The 21,599-nt window shown below is 39.8% G+C and overlaps 1 protein-coding gene across 7 annotated transcripts in view; it reads left to right on the forward strand.

Annotated features, from left to right (window-relative positions):
- MTM1 (myotubularin 1) overlaps window positions 1-17,114 on the forward strand; it is a 112,539-nt gene extending 95,425 nt beyond the window's left edge. For 3 of the 7 annotated variants that reach the window (XM_035289653.3, XM_002763363.5, XM_078364380.1), the window contains 5 exons: window positions 1,674-1,880; window positions 3,853-3,945; window positions 4,551-4,664; window positions 7,252-7,428; window positions 15,433-17,114. In XM_035289653.3, the coding sequence (XP_035145544.1) occupies window positions 1,674-1,880; window positions 3,853-3,945; window positions 4,551-4,664; window positions 7,252-7,428; window positions 15,433-15,600 (759 nt within the window). In that variant the 3' untranslated portion in view covers window positions 15,601-17,114. The remainder of the gene's footprint in view (window positions 1-1,673; window positions 1,881-3,852; window positions 3,946-4,550; window positions 4,665-7,251; window positions 7,429-15,432) is intronic. The other 4 variants (XM_008990023.3, XM_078364381.1, XM_078364378.1 and 1 more) reach the window with 2 other exon arrangements.
- The last annotated feature ends 4,485 nt before the right edge of the window (window positions 17,115-21,599 follow it).

Raw genomic sequence — 21,599 nt, forward strand, 5'->3', positions numbered from 1 at the left:
AATACGTTTCTGTTGCATGGCTGTTGGAATTTTGGAAGCTCCATGGAAGAAGTCTTTTAAAAACCATCCCAAAATTACATAATATATGCAAATTGCTGTACATATGTGACAACGTGAAACTCTCATACATTGTTTGTGGGAATGTGAAATGGTACAACCACTTTTGAGAATAGTTTGCCAGTTTCTTTAAAAAATTAAACATACATTCACCATATGATCCAACCATTTCACTCCAAGATATTTTACCCAAGAAAAATAAAAACATGGTGTCCCTTCAAAAATGTGTATACAGCAGTTCACTCCAGCACTATTCATAGTAACCAAATGCTAGAAACAATAAAATGTCCATCAGTTGTATGGATAAATAACATGTGGTCTGTCTATATACAATGGAAGCTTATGTGGCCCTGAGAAATAATGAGGTACTGATTCATGCTACAACACATATGAATCTTGAAAACGTGATGCTAAGTGAAAGAAGCCAGTCACAAAAGGTCACCTATTGCATGATTCTATTTATGCAAAATTTCTATCAGAGGCAAACTACAGAGACAGGAAGCAAATCAATGGTTGCCCAGGGGTCAGCGTGGAAGAGGGATTGACCTTAGATGGCACAAGTAAACTTTTTGGGTGATGTGGGTGTTCTACAACTACATTATGGTGATGATTGCACAACTGTATACATTTGCGGAATCTTATCACCCTCACAGTCATGATGGGTATATTGCATGGTTTATAAAGTGTCTCTCTGAATGCATGAATCATCAAAACATGACATCATAGCAGTAACTCGTTGTATACTTACACTTATTGATACTTCTAAGTCTCAAATTTTTACTAGAATACTTTCACTTTAAGTACCTACTGTTTATGAGCCAAGTAAGAGTTGATATATTGCCAATTTAAAGGTCAAAAGGTGAATTTCACTGTATCAGACTGTTATAGTCTAGATGCGACCTGTTGGGTCAGTGATTCTTTTTTTAAATCTGATCATTGTTATGGGTTGAGTTTTTGTCCCTCAAAAATTTATATGTTGAAGTCCTGACCCCCAATACCTCAGTGTGACCCTATTTGAAAATAAGGTCTATAGACATGTTTAGTTGAAATGAAACTATACTGGAGTAGTGTGAGCCCTTACTTCATTATGACTAGGGTCATTCTAGAAAGAAGAAATTTGGACACGGACACACACACACACAGGGAGACTGCCGTGTGAAGATTGGAGTTAGGCTGCCACAAGCCAAGAAACAAGCTGAAGCTAGAAGAGTGACCTGGAAAAGATCTTTAGTGGTTAGCGTGGTGCTGCCAACACCTTGCTCTCAAACTTCTAGCCTCCAGAACTCTGAGACAATGCATTGTTGTTTATGCCTCACAGCCTGTCGTACTTTATGACGGGCCTAGCGCACTATGACAATCACAATCACATCCATGAGTTTGGGATGCACTTTGACTTTTGGTTTGTTGGGTTTGTTTTTTAATACCTGGGCACACTCAAAGGCAGTGTCTGCAGAGGAAGATCAATAGATCCTGCAGTGCATAGTGTTGCATTTTGATAAATCTTTGTTCTGGAATTAATTGATATTTTAAAGCATGGCTTTTTCTAGTTTTAAAAACTAGCAAATTTAAACAGTATCTTATAGCTCCCTACTGACTCACATATTTTTCTTTGCCAGCTCGTTTTGACAGGAGCCATTCAAGTGGCAGACAGAGTTTCTTCAGGGAAGAGCTCAGTGCTTGTGCACTGCAGTGATGGATGGGACAGGACTGCTCAGCTGACGTCCTTGGCCATGCTGATGTTGGATAGCTTCTATAGGAGCATTGAAGGGTTCGAAATATTGGTACAAAAAGAATGGATAAGTTTTGGACATAAATTTGCATCTGTAAGTAAACAAAGCTAATTTCTAAAAATAGATCACTACCATTCAGGATTTTAAAACTAGTTGTTAAACTACATATCCAGTATTATAATGAAAATCTGAGGAGTGTAATAAAAAATTTATGAGTCTGAAAATGCATGATGCCTTGAGTAGTGAAAGTGTTTTTAAGAGACATGTTTATCCATCTGCACTGTTTGCAGTTTCACTTGAAAGTAATACAAACAATCTTCATAGAAATATTTCAATTGAAATGTCATAAGAGAAGGAAAATAGACAATTCTTTCTCAAATAATATAGCTATTAGAGTCCAATATATTTTATAGACTTTGAGTTGAGGCTTTTTATTTTCTGATAGGCATTTTGTAAATCATCAAGAGATGAATAAGTTCAAAAGGGCTATTGTACAGCATGGTGACTGCAGTTAATATATTCTTGAACAGTGTTAAGAGAACGGATGTAAAGTGTTCTCACCACAAAAATGATAACTGAGGTAATGTGTATCCTCATTTTTGGTATAATCAGTCATTCTACAATGTATATATATATATATATATATATATACACATCAAAACATAGTATACACAGTATATATAAATTTCTCTCTCAATTAAAAATAAAAATAAATTTTTACAAATAACTTCCCCAAGAATTTTTTTAATGAAATCATCAAAAGAACCTATTAAAATTAGGCCAGGTGCAGTGGCTTACGCTTGTAATCTTAGTACTTTAGGAGGCCGAGGCGGGCAGATCACGAGGTCGGGAGATTGAGACTATCCTGGCTAACAGAGTGAAACCCTGTTTCTACTAATAATACCAAAAAAAAAAAAAAATTAGCTGGGCATGGTGGCATGCACCTGTAGTCCCAGCTACTTAGGAGGGTGAGGCAGGAGATCGCTTGAACCCAGAAGGCAAAGGTTGCAGTGAACTGAAATCATGCCACTGCACTCCAGCCTGGGTGACAGAGCAAGACTCCGTTTTTAAAGAAAAAAAATTCATATTCCTAGGTCTTATTTCCAGATGCCCTTTGAATACACATTTTCACCCAGCTCCTCAGTGATTCTCATGAGGGGGATTTGTAGACTACCCTTTCAGAAACACTCCTTTATGTATCATTTTAGCCTTCATCCAAGTTTCACAGTGTGAATAACATTTTCAAGTAGAATCATTTTTTTTTTTTGAGACAGAGTTTTGCTCTCGTTGCCCAAGCTGGAGTGCAATGGCATGATCTTGGCTCACCACAATCTCCACCTTTCAGGTTCAAGTGATTCTCCTGCCTTAGCCTCCCAAGTAGCTAGGATCACAAGTGTGTACCACTACGCTTGGCTAATTTTTTGTGTTTTCAGTAGAAATGGGGTTTCACCATGTTAGCCAGGCTGGTCTCGAACTCCTGACCTCAGGTGATCTGCCGGCCTTGCTGTCCCAAAGTGCTGGGATTACAGGCATGAGCCACCATGCCTGGCCATAGAAAGAATCATTGTTTAGTAAATGAATACATTGTGAGATTTTTTGGTTTTGTCTTGTTTTTAGGAGAGAAAGAGCATTTCATTCTAATAATCATACCTTTTGGACATGATTTTAAGTCTGGAAACTTTAGGAGTGTTCTCTTTGCAACTGAAGGAACTAGCTTGAGTGTATTGCTAATGTACTAAGTAGGATAATCATGTTCATTCTGTCTATAGCTGTTCAGGACTTGTACAAAACTCCAACTGTATGAAACAGTTGTAATAATCACCTAGGATGATGATTCTTTGCCAGTTTTTATTGGTATTTTACAGATGTTTTTATACTTAATTTCCATTATTTTGAAACCTTACATTGCCTATATTGCCATGGAAGTATATATTATTTCCTGTCTGAGAAACTTGGCATTTAGAAGGCAGATTGCTGATTGTATTATCACATTTTGTGTGTTATGTGCTTTTCTTAGTTTTGTATTCATTAATTAAAAAAACTTATCTTCATCAATTTATTTCAGAGAATAGGTCATGGTGATAAAAACCACACGGACACTGACCGTTCTCCTATTTTTCTCCAGTTTGTTGATTGTGTATGGCAGATGTCAAAACAGGTAAGGAACATGTCATTCAACTTAATGTTTAAATTAAACATTTTAATGTGATGCTTGGGATTTAACCCCAAAATAATATGGGTAGAGATGGAGATGAAGCAAGACTGGTCACGTGTGAATAACTGCAGAAGCTACATGAGTGTTCACCTTTTTATTCCTGCTGCTATTGATATATCTGGGATTTTCCCTAATAAAGTTTTAAAACTTAAATATTTAACTCTGTTATCTCTACTAATGGAAGATCGATGGAATTGACAATACCAAGTTGTCCTGTCATACATTCTACACTGACACTGATATATAGCTGTGTCTGCTAACTCGTAATACCTTAAATACCTTAATACCTAAACTACACTGTACATGCAGGAGAACCCAGAAAATCAGCCTGTTTATCTCCTTTCCTTCTTTATTGCTTTATTCAGCACTTACTTAAACTGTTTGGTCCTATGTAAAGTGCCAAAAAAAGAACTCTAGTGTGCGTATAGATGACAGCCTCTGCTGTCCTTCCTAGAACCTACAGTGTGGCAGCCTCTACAGTGTATCTTTTTAGTTTTGTCAAGTTTCAGCCCCAGTGTTTCATGCTTTCTTTGCTTGTTTTTGTTTAGTTCCCTACAGCTTTTGAATTCAATGAACAATTTTTGATTATAATTTTGGATCATCTGTATAGTTGCCGATTTGGTACTTTCTTATTCAACTGTGAATCTGCTCGAGAAAGACAGGTGAGTAGAACTGCAATTTTTTTTTTGTACATTAGGCTTGCCAAAATGTATGCAGTCTGCCATGAAATATAAAGAATATGATAGCTTGTAAGACACTGTCTTTGACCTCAAAGAGTAGGAATTACATAAAGGTATGCATTTTGTGTTCTATAAAGGAATACCTGAGGCTGGGTAACTTATAAAGAAAAGAGGTTTAATCGGCTCACAGTTCTGCAGGCTGTACAAGAAGCATGGTACCATCTACTTAGTTTCTGGTGAGAGCCTCAGGCTGCTTCCACTCATGGCAGAAGGTGAAGGACAACCAGTATGTAGAGATCATATGGTGAGAGAGGAAGCAAGAGAGAGGGGAGAGGGTGCCTGGCTCTTTCTAACAACCAGCTCTCTCAGGAACTAATAGAGTGAGAACAAACCCCTAAGAGAGAATGTCAGTCTGTTCATGAGAACTTGTCCTCATGACCCAAATACCTCCCACTAGGCCCCACCTCCAAAATTGGGAATCAGGTTTCTTTTTCTTTTTTTTGAGACAGGGTTTCACTTGGTCACCCACGCTGGGGGTACAGTGACACAATCTTGGCTCACTGCAACCTCCGCCTCCCAGGCTCAAGCAAGATTCTCCTACCTCAGCCTCCCTAGTAGCTGGGACCACAGGTGCACGCCATCACAGCTGGCTAATTTCTGTATTTTTAGTAGAGATGGGGTTTTGCCATGTTACCCAGGCTGGTCTGGAACACCTGACCACAAGTGATCCACCCACCTCAGCCTCCCAAAGTGCTGGGATTACAGGTGTAAGCCACCACACCCACCCTAGGGATCAGATTTCAGCATGAGGTTTGGAGAGGACAAATGTTCAAACCATGACAGAGGTTTTCCCAAAAGTGAAAATATAGCTACCATATGATCCAGCACTCCCACTACTGGAACATATCTAAAGGAAATGAAATCATTATGTCAAAGAGGTATCTGCAATCTCATGTATATTACAGCACTATTCACAGTAGCCAAGATACGGACTCAACCTGTGTCCATCAACAGATGAACAAATGATGAAAACATAGTACCTATATACAGTGGACTACTACTCAGCCATAAAAAAGGAATTCCTACCATTTGCAACAACATAAGTAAATCCAGAGGACATTTTGCTAAGCGAAATAAACCAGGCACAGAAAGAAAAGTACCACGTGATCTCCCTTATGTGTGAAATCTAAGAAAACTGGAACCTGTAGTAACAGAGAGTAGAAAGGTAGTTACCAGGGACTAGGGAAAGGGGTAAGGGAAAGGGGGACATAGTGGTCAAAAGATACAAACCTTCAGTTGTAAGTACTAAAGACCTAATGTGCAGTATGGTAATTATAGTTAATAATAATGTGTATTTGAAATTTGCTAAAATAGTGGATCTCAAGTGTTGTCACTACTGAAAAATTGGTATCTATATGAAGTGACAGATATTAATTCGCTTGATGGCAGTGATTATTTCATAATGTATGCATATATCAGAACATCACATTGTATACCTTAAACATATGCAATTTTTATTTGTCAGTTGTACCTCAGTAATACTGGGGGGGAAAAGCAGTTGTTTCTGGGAAAAGAGGTGAGAGAGAGCTCTTTTTCTCATAACCTTGTCAAATTATTTGACTTTTTAAAGTATGTGCATATATAAAAATAAAAGCAAAGTGACATTCACATAAACACAATGTGGTATAGATTTTGGCATGAAAAAGGTACAACTGAGGTTTAGGTGGATTCAAAGAAAGGCAAAATTATGCTGTTATTATTCATGAAATCAAATCCATCCATATGTTGAAGAAATGTCTTTAGTCACTTATTTTGGGATGTTCTTATTGGCTTCCAGTTTTAGTTTATTGCTCTTTTCTTATTAAAGTCATTACTAGGAAAAGTTTCAGATTCTACCTTTGGTAATTTTAATTCCTGTATTTTTATTTCCCTAGCTTTGGTTTTTGTTTTTGTTTCCTCTCTAGTTTATGGTCAAAATTTTGTAAAAGCCTGCAATAAAAAACAATGAAAATGTGAATATCTTTATGAGATGACAGACGCTAGGCTAGAAAGTGAAGACTTCATGCAGTCAGTTATCCAGATGTTTTCAAGTATATGGATGTTGACATGTAGATTAAACATCTTGATTAAAATAACTGTTCAGATGCCTACTGTCAAGTAGACACAGGTTAAGATTTCATAGTTCTAAAAAATAGAAAAGTTTTAAAAGTAATTGGGATTGTATGATAGTTTTTCTTTTCACTGAATTAAAAAGAGTATACCACCCCATAAATTTTTTACCTAGCCAGAAATACTCTACTTAGGTCAGTGAATTGCATATAATGGTACAGCATCCTGCGCCGCTGTCTTCTGGCAGAAACAGTGGCTTTCAAGCTAGGCCATTACCTATGCAAATATCGATAAGTGGCTGCCAAGCACTCACTGGCTCCTGAGGCTTTTTGAGCTATTATGAGGATAATGTAAATGTATGCTTCAATTTCATGCTGAACTGTATTGCTATAGGCTGCAAAATGATTTGTGGATTTATGTGTGTTTTGGCTTAGGCTTTCTACTTTCTCTCTCTCTGTAGAAAGTTACAGAAAGAACTGTTTCTTTGTGGTCACTGATAAACAGTAATAAAGAAAAATTCAAAAACCCCTTCTATACTAAAGAAATCAATCGAGTTTTATATCCAGTTGCCAGTATGCGTCACTTGGAACTCTGGGTGAATTACTACATTAGATGGAACCCCAGGATCAAGCAACAAGTAAGTGCAATTGCACTGTTCAAAGATAGTGTCAGCTGCTGGGCTTAGATCATGTTATTTGGGTTTTTTTTAACAATATGAGGAAAAATGTCAGACTATAAAAACACTTATTGTTAAACTCAACTTTCATGTAAATTTTTTAAAATTACTAAACTATGTATTTTGATGTGAAACTGCCATTCTTCTGCCAATGTGATGCAATTGTTAACTATAATGCTAGCTGATTTAAAGCTCTAGAAAATTTCTGAGTTTTCATAGCCAGAGATTTCCTTTTATCACTTGAAGTAGTTGTTCATTATATAGACATTGTTAGAAAATTCTTTACATTGACTGGACTTAGATGATCCTGTTAAGAAAATGTTTGCTACTCTGTCATTCAGGTGTATGCCCTAGGTCAGCTAACATCAGATTGCTTTTCACTGAGGGTATTTACTTAAAAAATAAAGATAATTACCCTGTCAATAGGAGGAAATTCAGTTGGCCTTTTATCAAGCAAAAATGGAAACAGTGGGTTTTGAAGTGAAAGACTCCATTTTGTTAAAGACACACTTGGGCTTTCCATTCTCCCACCTCCACTCCATCCAAAATCAGAAGGAAAAGTAATCTGTTTGTAAAGGCTCAGCAGTACATCAGTTTATTGATTTGTTCTAAACATTATCGATATTCAGTATTCGTGATGGTTCTTTGTAAAGGTTTGTACATTTTCCGGCAGTTTGGGTGGTCGACTACCTGTTCTGACAGTCCAGTCTTGCATAAGCACCAGCTTTAATGCCAGAAATAGGCTGGCCACAGCAGGGTCCCATAGCTGTGGCCTCTCTCTCAGATGGTTCCTTCCTCTCAGGCAGTTGGCAGCATACTAGTCTGTGCCCTGCCTCCTCACTGGAGAAATGCCTATTTCAAGCTGGCATCCTCATTTCAGGGTCTGTGCTACCCCCATGAAAGGCTTTTGCAATTTGGTAGTGGTTGAAATGTGTATTCTTTTGGAAAGGGACAGATTCCAGGGCTTGAGAACATTCACTTGTTTAGTTTGGGATTTGAGAAGCAGATGGGGGGAATTTATTTAGCAGCAGTTCTAGCATTTTTGATTATCAAGTAAAGAATAAATGGTAATCCTTACAGAGTTCTAACTGCTTTTACAGGAGATATGTTCACTTTCATATTAAAAAATATTTTAGTCCGGGCATGGTAGCGGCTCACACCTGTAATCTCAGCACTTTGGGAGGGCAAGGGGGGCAGATCACAAGGTCAAAAGATCAAGACCATCCTGACCAACATGGTGAAACCCCGTGTCTACTAAAAATACAAAAATTAGCTGAGTGTGGTGGTGCATGCCTGTAGTCCCAGCTACTTGGAAGGGTGAGGCAGGAGAATCGCTTGAACCCAGGAGGCAGGGGTTGCAGTGAGCCGAGATCATGCCACTGTACTCCATCCTGGCGACAGAGTGAGACTCCATCTCAAAAAAAAATTCATACATATATATATATATATATATATAATTATAGATGAGCACTATGTCTTGGTTTTAAAATATTGTCAGTGAGAGAATATGGACAGTTTTTGTGCAAGTCCTGTAATCTCTTGTCACCCATTTGTACTTGGAGAAATTCTTGAAATTGAAGGAATTTGGAGCACTTCATTTCTGAATTCATAAAGGTAATAATGGTAATTGTGTGGCAGGTCAAGTTTGAGGGTACATCATTAGAAGAACTTATTAGAATGTATTTATCCCACTTATTCTCATAGATCTTGGCAAAATGGAACTGGGCTGGAGAGGAGTGTCCATTGTCTGGTAGGGTTTTTACTTCGAGACAGGAATTGGCCTGTATTATGATTTATTGGCATCAATTCAGAAAAGAAAGAACTTCTCCTTCTATGTAGATTTTCTGAATGTGAAGGACCCTACACACATCTTCATCTCCACAGGCACTTTGTGTTTTCATCTACCAATATTGAATGTTCTCATGCGTCAGGCACTAGGGGGATGCAGAGGTTAAGAAGAGGCGGTCTCTGCCCGTGAGGAGCTCCCAAGCTGGTGGGCACGGCCAGAAACATAAGCCAACGATTATAATGCACAGGGATGAGTGTAAGAATAAAAGTATGAATTAAGTACATTAGGTTTTCTTAAAGATCCGCTTATGTAGAACATTATTCATACAGAAATAGATTAAATCCAATCGCATAGGACTTTTAAAAGTATATAATATAAACCTAAAAGAATGTAGTTAACCACTTAAAATTTAAATTGTTATTCAGTCGTGTGAGCCAGAAGGTATACAATTACTGTCTACCTGTATACAGCCCCATAATGAGCTGTTAGCCTAAAGAAGGCGGGATTAGTGTGCTTTTAAAAGCAAAAGCCACCAACTCTTGGCATGACATAAAAAAATCTCAACAGAGTTTATGGAAAGGCCAATGCTTACATTTGAAAAGCTATCAATAAGCAGAGCTGGTACTTTTATTTAATATGAGGAAATCACTCATGCCAAAAGTATAGTCACATTACAAACCTGAGTAGGAATTTCGGCTGCCGGTCAGCATCCAGGAACCACGGCATTCCATGTAGCTGTTGGTCAGGGCTGCACTGCATGTACTGAAATTTTGTATAGTGGTAACTAAAGGATGAGATTCAGGACAAATATTAACAGGCCGACCTGCGTGGTATTTAAGTCATTTTTGTTAGAAAAATTAAGAGAGATATGAATATGAAAATTGTTTAAAGCCTAAAACACTTCCGTAATGATCTGATTGCCTATCTTCTTTTCCATGCCTAGTGAGGAGATACTTTATAATTCATTTTCCAAATGAGAATTCGAGATATAATATTTTATCACTTGGCTTGAAGTTTTTATTTCTTGTTATTTGTCTTTGTATTACAAATGGACTGTTTACATCCTCTGAGTGGTTTCTGTTTGTCTGTAACCCAATAACTTCTGTATATTTTATACGCATTGCTTGACTGAATTGCCTTTTTATTTCTAATGGTGTTTAGGTTTATTCTTTCAGTTTCTAATGATACAGTCATGCCTTCTGCAAAAATGACTGTTACTTGATTTCTTTTTCTTATCTGATTGCACATGCTCGTTCTAATATTCGAGCTGATTCTAAATTCTAATACTTGTATTTCAAAGGGAGGTTTTAAAATTAGCCACAATTTTTGAGGAGAATATCAAGGAAGAACCTGCCCTGCTATAGAGCCAGACTTATTTGGAACAGAGTAGAGCCCAGAAACAGCCTCCCTTTGAAATACGAGTATTACAATTGCATTGCGTTGATGTGGAGACTTGGAATAGTAAGAAGGTGGCAACATAACACATTCCTGTGAGTGGACTGTTCAGTAAATGGTGCTGGGACTGGAAATAAAGGTTAACACGTCCAAACAGAACTCCCAATATTCCCCCCAAAACCACCTCCTCCTCCTCCTGCCATCTTCCCCATTTTAGCTCATGGTAGCACCAGCTTAGTCGCTCTGGCCAGGAACCTTAGAGTCATCCTTGACACCTTTCTCTCCCACACCCCATGTCCAGTCTGTCAGGAGAGCTTGTTGGGCTCTGCCTTCAAAACGCATTCAGAGTCCAAGCACTTCTCAGTGAGCCCCCCACCACCATGCTGGTGTGCGCTGCCTGCCCTCTCCTGTGTGTGGCAGCAATAGCCTTCTACTTGGACGCCCGGACACGGCCTTCACTTCTTTCTGCTCTTCTCAACATGCCAGCCAAAGCAGATCATGTCACTCTCCTGCTGGAAACTGGCCAGGTAGCTGCTCACCTCACCCAAAGTGAAGGCACAAGTCCTTACAGTGGCCTTTGAGGCCTCGTGTGACCCCCCACCCCACCCCTTACCTCTGTGACCTCCTGGCATCCTCACCAACAACTCTTTGTCACATGCTCAGCTACAGCTAGACTGGCCTCTGCTCTTCCTTAGGAACTCAGGTATCCACATGATGCCCTCCTTCATCTCCCTCAAGTCTGTCTCCAAAGGTCACCTCTTCAGTGCAGCTCACTCTGACCATCGGTTTAGCATGGAACCCTCTTACTCTGCTCTAGTTTTCTGTAGAACTGATCACCTTCGAATATTCTGTGAAATTCCCAGGGTTGTTAATATTCGTTGTTTGTCCGTCTCCCCCTACTAGAAGATAAAGGCCATAAAAATAGGCATTTGGGCCTCCTTTGTTCACTCTGGTGCATCCTGAGGACCTAGAACAGTGTCTGGCCCTCAGTTGACTTTTAAGAGAAATATGGGCAAAGGATATTAGCAAGCATCCCATAGCACTTACTGGGTGTCAGGCATTCTACCAAGCATAATGCTAGACATGCATTTCTGGAAAACTTCCCACTGCCTGTCGCACACTGAAACTCACAGTGATCATAGGGAGAGTGGGATGAAGAGACCAGAGTGCTAATGAAAGCAGCAGTCCCAGTAGAAATGTGGGCATGGCTCCACCTCTGCTGCATTGGCACCTGGCTTTAGCTGATTCACGCCTTGGCTGCCTGTAGTGTGTAGCATGGTGTGGTCCCCAAAAGACAGCGACCCAGAACCTGTGAATGTGACCACGTTTGGAAAAAGGATCTTTGCAGTTGTAATTAAGTTTGGGATCTAAGATGAGACCATCCTAGGTTTAGGGTGGGCAGGCCCTAAATCCAGTGACAGATGCCCTCATAAGAGAAAGAAGGTGAAGTTTGAGACCCAGACATAGAGGAGAGAAGGCCGTGTGAAAACAGGCAGAGATTGCAGCGATGCTGCCATAAGCCCAGAAACACCTGGAAGCACTAGACGCTGGAAGAGTGAGGAATTCCCCCTAAAGCCTCCAGAGGGTGCATGGCCCTGCTGACACCCTAATTTGGGGCATCTGCCCTGCAGAACCATCAGAGAATAAATTTCTGTTGTTTTAAAAGCCACCTCGTTTATGTTAATTTGTTAGGGCAGCCTCGTGGCTCATGCTCCCTTCTCTGGGATACAGGTTCTAAAAAGTGTCTGCTTCTAATAGAGACCATTCTCCTGAACTTTAAAAATTGAATCGAGGCCAGGTACAGTGGCTCACATCTGTAATCTCAGCACTTTGGGAGGCTAAGGCAGAAGGATCATCTGAGCCCAGAAATTCGAGACCAGCCTAGGTAACATAGTGAGAGACCCTCATCTCTACAAAAAAAAAAAAAAAAATGTCTTAAGTAGCCGGGCATGTTCTGCATACTTGTAGTCCTAGCTGCTTGGCTGATGCAGGAGGATCGCCTGAGCCCAGGAGTTTTAGGTTACAGTGTTCAAGGTTTGCTGAGCTATGATTGCACTACACTCCAGCCTGGCAACAGAGTGAGAGCCTGTCTCTTAAAAAAAAAAAAAATCAGCTGCAACATTCCTCATCAGTGCATTATCTTCACAGCTTCCTTCCTGGTGCTCACAGCTTCAGCAAACAGTTCAACACAGTAGGAAGCAGGATGGTTCTGGAAACCACTACATGTGCTAAAGAAAGGCACTTTTGTAGATGTTTGGCTTTTTATTTTTTCTTAAAAAAACAAAACAAGACACATGTGCAGAACGTGCAGGTTTGTTACATAGGTGCACATGCGCTGTGCTGGTTTGCTGCACCTATTGACCCATCCGCTAAGTTCCCTCCCCTCAACCCCCATCCCCCAACAGGCCCTGGTGTGTGATGTTCTCCTCTCTGTCCGTGTTTTCAGTGTTTAACTCCCACTTACGAGTGAGAACATGTGGTGTTTGGTTTGCTGTTCCTGTGTTAGTTTCATGAGGATGATGGTTTCCAGCTTCATCCATGTCCCTGCAAAGGACATTATGTCATTCCTTTTTATGGCTGCATAGTATTCCATGGTGTATGTGCCACATTTTCCCTGTCCGGTCTATCATTGATGGGCATTTGGGTTGGTTCCAGGTCTTTGCTATTGTAAATAGTGCTGCAGTGAAAATTCGTGTGCATGTGTCTTTATAACAGAACGATTTATAGTCCTTTGGGTATACACCCAGTAATGAGATTGCTGGGCCAGATGGTATTTCTGGTTCTAGGTCTTTGAGGAATGGCCACACTGTCTTCCACAATGGTTGCACTAATTTACATTCCCGGCAACAGTGTAAAAGCGTTCCTATTTCTCCACAGCCTCGCCAGCATCTGTTGTTTCCTGACTTTTTAATGATCGGCATTCTGACTGGCATGAGATGGTATCTCATTGTGGTTTTGATTTGCATTTCTCTGATGATCAGTGATGTTGAGCTTTTTTCATATGTTTGTTGGCTGGGTAAATTTTTTTTTTAAAGAAGTATCTGTTCATATCCTTTACCCGCTTTCTGAGGGTGTTATCTTTTTCTTGTAAATATGTTTAAATTCCTTGTAAATTCTGGATATTAGACCTTTGTCAGATGGGTAGATTGCAAACATTTTCTCTTATTCTATTGATTGCCTGTTCAGTCTGATGATGGTTTCTTTTGCTCTGCAGAAGCTCTTTAGTTTAATTAGATCCCATTTGTCAATTTTTGTTTTTGCTGCAATTGCTTTTGGCGTTTTTGTCATGAAGTCTTTGCCCCTGCCTATGTCCTGAATGATATTGCCTAGGTCTTCTTCTACGGTTTGCATGGTTTGGGGTTTTACATTAAGGTCTTCATATATTGCTTAAGCTTTCTAGAAAGTGCTTGCCCTGATCCTTCAAAACATTAACTTTCTGGAGGACTGTTCTTGTGTATCTTGACCTGGGTGTGATTATTTAAGTGTATACATATGTTAAGATTCACTGAGCTGAAAATTTGAAGATTTTGCACTGTGTGTGGTTTATATCTCAGTACAAAACTTTTAAAAATTACCATGCTGGGAGAATTACCTATGCTCCAGCCAGACTTCTGCCTTTGTATCAACATCAATCCCCTGTTTACTCATCAAAGTAGTTACCATTGTAGCAAAACAGATGCTGTTAACTCAGTTCACTCACATAATAGTGCCATGTGAGGGCTGTGCTGTTGTGAATCCCATTTTACAGATGGGGAAATGGAGGCACGCAGAAGTTGAGGGGCAAACCAGCATTCACACCCAAGGCGGAGCATAGCAGAGCCACTATGGCTCTCAGCCATATATTAAGATGGGCAATAAGCACATGAAGAGATGTCCCAGCAGAGCACTAGGAACAAAAACTACCATGGCATACCACGTGATGGCCCTCAAACTAGAAAGCATCATCATCATTGTATGCTCCCAAGTTCCAGTGAGAATGCAGAACAGTGGAACTGCCAGCCATCACCAGCAGGAGCCTAAGGTGATGCCACCCTCTCTGCCGAAAGTTGGGCAACATCCGGTGAGGTATAAATGACCATATTCTGCTTCTTGGCAGTTCCACCCACAGGAGAATTCCTTAGAGCAGTGCTCGTACTTGTGCTTGAGATGTGTACAAGGATACTCAGTACAGCATTGCACATACTACCGAGGAGCCCTGGAAATCTCTGATTACCCATCAGCCTGGGAATGGGTGGAGAAACTGGTTTATTCCTTCAATGCAACTTAACAAGGATGAAATTCAGAAAACATGTTGGGTCAAAATGTCAATTGATAAATACCGGAGGTACCAGTGGTGTAAATTTTGATAAAATATAAAGTAATACTGTATTTTGTTGCTGGATACTCACTCACAGGAAAAGTGTCACAAATCTGCACAAAAAGGAAGGCCACATGGCAACTTGAGAAGAGTTGTCCCTCAGAGTGAAAGAGGACAGTGGGCCTGGGACAGGCAACGCGGGAGACTGGAGCTGGGTCTTGTTTGATAAATTTTAAAAGATGGGTTACCTGTGTGAGGAAACGTGCACATTAGGTATTTCTTGGTGAACAGCTGGGTGCTCTAGTACTGTGTGGTACTTTCCTGTATGTGTCAATGAGGCAACAGTTAAGGAAAGAATGTATTATGTTAAACTTTGAGTAAAAGGCTGATTTACAAAGCAGCAGTCACAGCAGATGGGTGGAGCAGGTGAGTTCTTGTGACATGGCTGGCATAAGGTCTAACTCATGTCTCTGGTTCTCTCCAGCAGCCGAATCCAGTGGAGCAGCGTTACATGGAGCTCTTAGCCTTGCGTGACGAATACATCAAGCGGCTTGAGGAACTGCAGCTTGCCAACTCTGCCAAGCTTTCTGATCCGCCGACTTCACCTTCCAGTCCTTCGCAAATGGTGCCCCACGTGCAAACTCACTTCTGAGGGGGACCCTGGCACTGCATTAGAGCTCGAAATAAAGGCAATGCTGACTTTCATTTGGGGCTTTCGTAAAAAGTAGATTAAAATATCTGCCTCCATGTAGAACCTGAGCTAACATAATCTTAAACTCTTGAAGATGTGCCTTCTAGAATACATATTACAGGAAAACGACAGGATCCACACGGCAGTCAGAAGAAAGGAGCTGAGGTGAGGTTTTGGAAAACACACCTTTAAAGAGCAGTTTTTGAAAGACAAAATTTAGATTTAATTTACCTCTTGAGAAATACTATGTATACAGTACATATTTTGTGGGCTTAATTGAAACAACATTATTTTAAAATCAAAGGGGAAATATGCTCATGAAATGGATTTTCCTCGAGCTGCTTAACAGTTGCTTTGGATTATCTCAAATGAATCCAAATGTAAAAGGTGTGTTACTGCCAAAAGCAAACTGAGCTCCGCTTCCTAGGCATTACCCAAAAGCAAGGTGTTTAAGTAATTGCCAGTGTTCATGCCATCGTAAGTGGTGACTTAAGGAGAAATAGCTATATAGATGAGTTTTTCATTATTTGGAAATTTGAGGGTAGAAAATGTTTTCCCTTAATTCTCCAGAGAAGCCTATTTTTCTATTTTTTAAAAAACTGACAGGGCCCAGTTAAATATGAGTTGATTTTTCTTTAATTTGCCAGTTTTATTTTCTAACTTCTTTCATGAGCTTGCCTAAAATTCGGAATGGTTTTCGGGTTATGGCAAACCCCAAAGAGAGCACTGTCCAAGGATGTCAGGAGCATCCTGCTGCTTCCGGGAATGTTTTCGCAAATGTTGCTCTAGTCAGTCCAGCTCATCCGCCAAAATGTAGGCCTACCGTCTTGGATGCGTGAGCTATTGCTAGAGTATCATCCTTAGAAATTGACGCCCAGACGTACATTTGTGTTTATGCATTTCAATTTCAATGGTGTTGGCTTCCCCTCCCCACCCCCACGCCTGCATAAAAACTGGTTCTACAAATTTTTACTTGAAGTACCAGGCAGTTTGCTTTTTCAGGTTGTTTTGTTTTATAGTATTAAGTGAAATTTTAAATGCACAGTTCTATTTGCTATCTGAACTAATTCATTTATTAAGTATATTTGTAAAAGCTAAGGCTCGAGTTAAAACAATTAAGTGTTTTACAGTGATTTGTAAAGGACTATTTATAGCTAATATGGTTTTGTTTTCAATGAATTAAAGTTTAAATATATCTTTGTAAATTATTTTATGTCATAGTTTAATTGGTCTACCAAATAAGACATCTCAAATATAGTGGTATAATGTATGAATTTTGTAAGTATAAGAAATTTTATTAGACATTCTCTTACTTTTTGTAAATGCTGTAAATATTTCATAAATTAACAAAGTGTCACTCCATAAAAAGAAAGCTAATACTAATAGCGTAAAAGATTTTGTGAAATTTCATGAAAACTTTTTCATGGCAATAATGACTAAAGACCTGCTGTAATAAATGTATTAACTAAAACCTAGCACTATTTGCAGGGCTCTCACTGTGTATGCATTGGGAATGTGCACGGTGGCCATCTTATTTCTTTTCCTGGGTCTATTTCATGTACTTTTTCTCTCACTGCCAGCCTCCCAGGGCTCTCCCAAAATTTCAGCAAGATTGGGCGTTTAAGTGCATTCACAATGCAGATTTGAAGAGTCACAACTGTCTATGAAGATGGCTTTGGCAGAAGTGAACATGCAAAACTTCAGGCGCTGACTAGGGAGCACAGCAGTTGATAGTGAGGGATGTGAAGATACTGGTCAAATAAGCCATAGCTGATGTCTCATTAAGACTTTTTTTAATTCTTCAAACAGTATTGCCAGTGGGAGAGTATGTCATTTACACATGTATATTTGAAGAAGGCTGAATAGTTATAGCACTAAACTAAAATTGAACATTTTGGACCACCAGAATAGATCAAGTCCAACGGAGCTTAAAGAAAAAACAATCAGAATAGGACTCTCAGATGACTAAGTGTATCTTTTATAACGATGAGATTTGAGGTGCTTTGTGAAGTCCTTCCTCAGACATTGCCTCATCGAACCCTCACCAGGACCTTCTGGGCTAGATGGCATTGTGACCCCTTTTTTCAGCTGAGGAGAATGCCACTGTTCCAGGCGGTTACTGACATGCCCCGAGGCCTACAGCAGCAGCAGATGTTAGCCTGATGTTAGCCTGAAGTCTCCGTTTGAGTTCCCACTGAATGGCCTGAGCTCTGCCTTTTGGAATGAAATAGAAAAACCTCTCTTCCTGGGACAACGCTTCAAATAATTCTGAATCATAAAATTTTTGAAAATAGGTTTTGTTTCTAAATATAGTCATAGCACTTTCTGAACTGTTTTTGATAATGCAGCCAAGCTTATCCTTTTGCTTTTATGGAAGGAATAATACTCAAAAATTCTCCGAATAAGCTGAGCAGTGTCTTGTCACTTGCAGCCCTTTCTGCATAATGCAGATCTCTGTTGCCATTCCGACAACTCTTGTGTATAAATGGAAAATTCTTCATGTGGGAATTTATTAAAGAGTGTATACACCTGGGACTGGAGGCTGTACCCACTGGTGGCCATTAAAGCAAAAGAGGGGATACCCGAGAGAAATGGGAAATGTATGCATTCCCCATTTCCAAAAGCAAGAATGATAGTGCATTTGCAGAAGAGTGTGACACGGCTGAACTACATTTCAATTGAATGTTTCAGGTATGCAGAACCACTGAAAGCACGGCACTGGAATACCAGTATGTGAAATAGTCTCACTTGCCAAACCCTATTGGTAGATTTATAAGTTACGGGGTTGTTAGCAAGGTCTTCCATATTGAGCATACTTGGAAGAGGAAAGAGAAGTAAAATGAAGTATGCTCACTTTCTTATGAGGCATGGATTTCTCATTCAGACATGGATTATTATTTGCAATTTCTCCTTTAAAATCAAAGGTGATTAACATGTTTCAAACACATAGAGTGGCTCAGTGCTTAGACATGACCATTATGTCTTAGCAGTTTGTTTCTCTGTCTTTTGAGAATGTTACTTACTCATTTACAGCGGGTCTGAAATTGTTTCACAGTGGCTTCCACGTAAATTATAAAAGTTGCTCACATTTCATGAACTCCATATCACAAAGCTGTATTAGAACACTGGATGGGAAGTGTGGAAACCAGGGTTCTCATCTGGGCATCAGCACTGACCCGTGGCCCTATTTCCTGAAGGAAAGGTGTGAGTGAAGTCCTCCTAGCTCCCAGATGCTATAGTTATGGAGGAGGCCTCAGCCTCCATCTGCTCAGTGAGGGTGTGGACTGCACGTTCTCAAAGTTTCCTTACAACTCAAACACAGCCCTTCTCAGAAATGCATTTTTAATGACATTCCATGCAGAGATTCGCCTTTTTAATTTTTTTAAATTTGTAACTGACACATTATAATTGTACATACTTATGAGGTAAAAAGTGATGTTTCAATATATGTATAAAAGCCAGGCACAGAAAAACAAATACTGTATGACCTCACTTACATGTGGAATCTTACAAAGTTGATTTCATAGTAGTGGAGAATAGAATGGTTACCAGAGACTGAGGAGGTAGCAGGGAAGAAAGTACCAGAAGCTGGTCAATGGGTGCAAAGTTACGGTTACACAAGAAAAAGTTTTGATCTCGGAAATGCATTTTAATCACTTGTGCATGTAAAATACTTATCACACAAGATAACATTTGCCTCATAAGTTTCCTGTTTCTGCTACAAGAAATCCTCACAAACTTAGTGATTTATTATCTTACAACACAAATGTATTCTCTTAAAATTCACGGTTAAAATCAAGATGTTGGCAAGGCTATGTTCCTTCTAGAAGCTCTAGGGAAGAAATCTTTGCTTTTTCCAGCTTCTAGTGGCCACCTGCCTTCCTTGACTCCACGACCCCTTCCTCCACCTACAAAGGCAGCAGCGTAACATCTGCAAGTCTCTGACCCTCTTGGACTTTTAAGGACCCTTGTGATTACATCAGGCCCATCTGTATAGCTAGGAAAATCTCCCTGTTTCAGGGTCAGCTAATTGGCAGTCTGAATTCCTCCTTGTCTTGTAACATATTCACAGGTTCTGGGCATTGGGCAGTGAGCAACTTGTGTGTGGGGAGTGCATTATGGTGCCTACCACACTTGAGTTCCTTTAGCTTTGGATGGTCAGAGTATGCGAGGTGAGAAATAAGACACTGCTGGCCTTTCCTATTAGAAGCTATACAATTATTTATCATTACATAAATGACTAATTCAGTTCATCTCAGACAAAATTTACACGTACACTTGTCCTTAGTTTTCTTCCGTATTTCTATTGTTGCTTCTATCCAAAGCCCCAGACCATGTGCTTCAAGTCCCTTGATCTCTAAGTGGAAGAAAGAGAGCTATTAATTAGGAGCATATGTGCCAAACACTGTACTATTTAGCCTCCCCATAACCTTATACAATTGATCATAATTTTTTGGTCATTTTACAAATGAGAGAGGCCCAGAGCCAGAGGTATTTTTTATTTAAAGTAAGATCACTTCAACAAATATTGTCTATTATGACACAGACTCATGCCAGCTGTTGAAACACAAATAAGGAAAACAGTAGGCTCCTTCAAGGAGCATCTGGCCTAGTGGAGAGACAATTCAGTTAACCAGTAATTTCCAAGCAGGGTGCCACCTGCAATGATAGAGACAGATGGCAGGCTTCTGGGCTAGCACAGGGAACTAGGGAGGAACTTGACAATATTGTCAGAACTGAGCCTTGGAAGCTGAGTAGACATGCAAGGTTGGTTTAACATAAAAATCAGTGTAATATACCACATGAACACAAGGAAAGATAAAAACTATACAATCATCTCAATTGATGAAAAACATTTCACAAAAGTTAGCATCCTTTCTTTTATGATAAAAACTTAATAGTTTACATATAAAAGGAAAGTTCATCACCATAATAAAAGCCATTTATGAGAAACCCACAGCTAACATAATCAATGGGGAACAATAGAAGGCTTTTCCCCTAAGATCCAGTACAAGGCAAGGATGCCCACTCTTGCCACTTCTATTCAACATAGTACGCAGTGCCAGGTGCAGTGGCTCATGCCTGTAATCCCAACACTTTGGGAGACCGAGGCAAGAAGATCACTTGAGGCCAGGAGTTGGAGACCAACCTGGGCAATATAGTGAGACCCTGTCTCCACTAAAAAAAAAGAAAAAAGCCAGGTATGGTGGTGTGTACTTGCAGCCCCAGCTACTCAGGAAGCTGAGGCAGGATTGCTTGAGGCCAGGAATTTGAGGATGCAGTGAGCAATGATTGCACCACTGCACTACAGCCTGAATGACAGAGAAATTTCAGAGACTGCACGCTATCTCTGAAAATAAAAACAAAACATAGTATTGGAAGAACTGGCAAGAGCAATCAGACAAGAAAAATAAAAGGTATACATATCAGAAAGTAAGTAAAATTATCTCTTTTTATTTTTCTTTGAGGCAGAAAGAAAAATATCTCTTTATTTTTCTTTCACTTTGTCACCTAGGCTACAGTGCAGCGGTTCATTCATAGCACACTGCAGCCTTGGCCTCCCAGGCGCAAACAGTTCTCTTGCCTCAGCTCCCAAGTAGCTGGGACTACAGGCACACACCACCAAGCTACTTTTTTTGTATTGTTTGTAGACATGAGGTTTTACCCTGTTACCCAGGCTGGTCTCAAACTCCTGAGCTCAAGTGATCTGACCCCCTCAGCCTTACAAAGTGCTGGGATTACAGGCATGAGCCACTGTGCCTTGCCCAAAATTATCTCTATTTAGAGATGACATGATCCTATATGTAGGAAACCCAAAAGACTCCCCCGACACACACAAAAAGCTGTTAGAACTAATAAATGAATTCAGTAAAGTTTCAGAATACAAAAAATGCAGAAAAACCAGTTGCACTTCTGTACACAAATGACAATGTGACAAAAAAGAGATCAAGAAAAGCATT

The sequence above is a fragment of the Callithrix jacchus genome, chromosome X (assembly GCF_049354715.1).
Source record: "Callithrix jacchus isolate 240 chromosome X, calJac240_pri, whole genome shotgun sequence".
Taxonomy (NCBI): domain Eukaryota; kingdom Metazoa; phylum Chordata; class Mammalia; order Primates; family Cebidae; genus Callithrix; species Callithrix jacchus.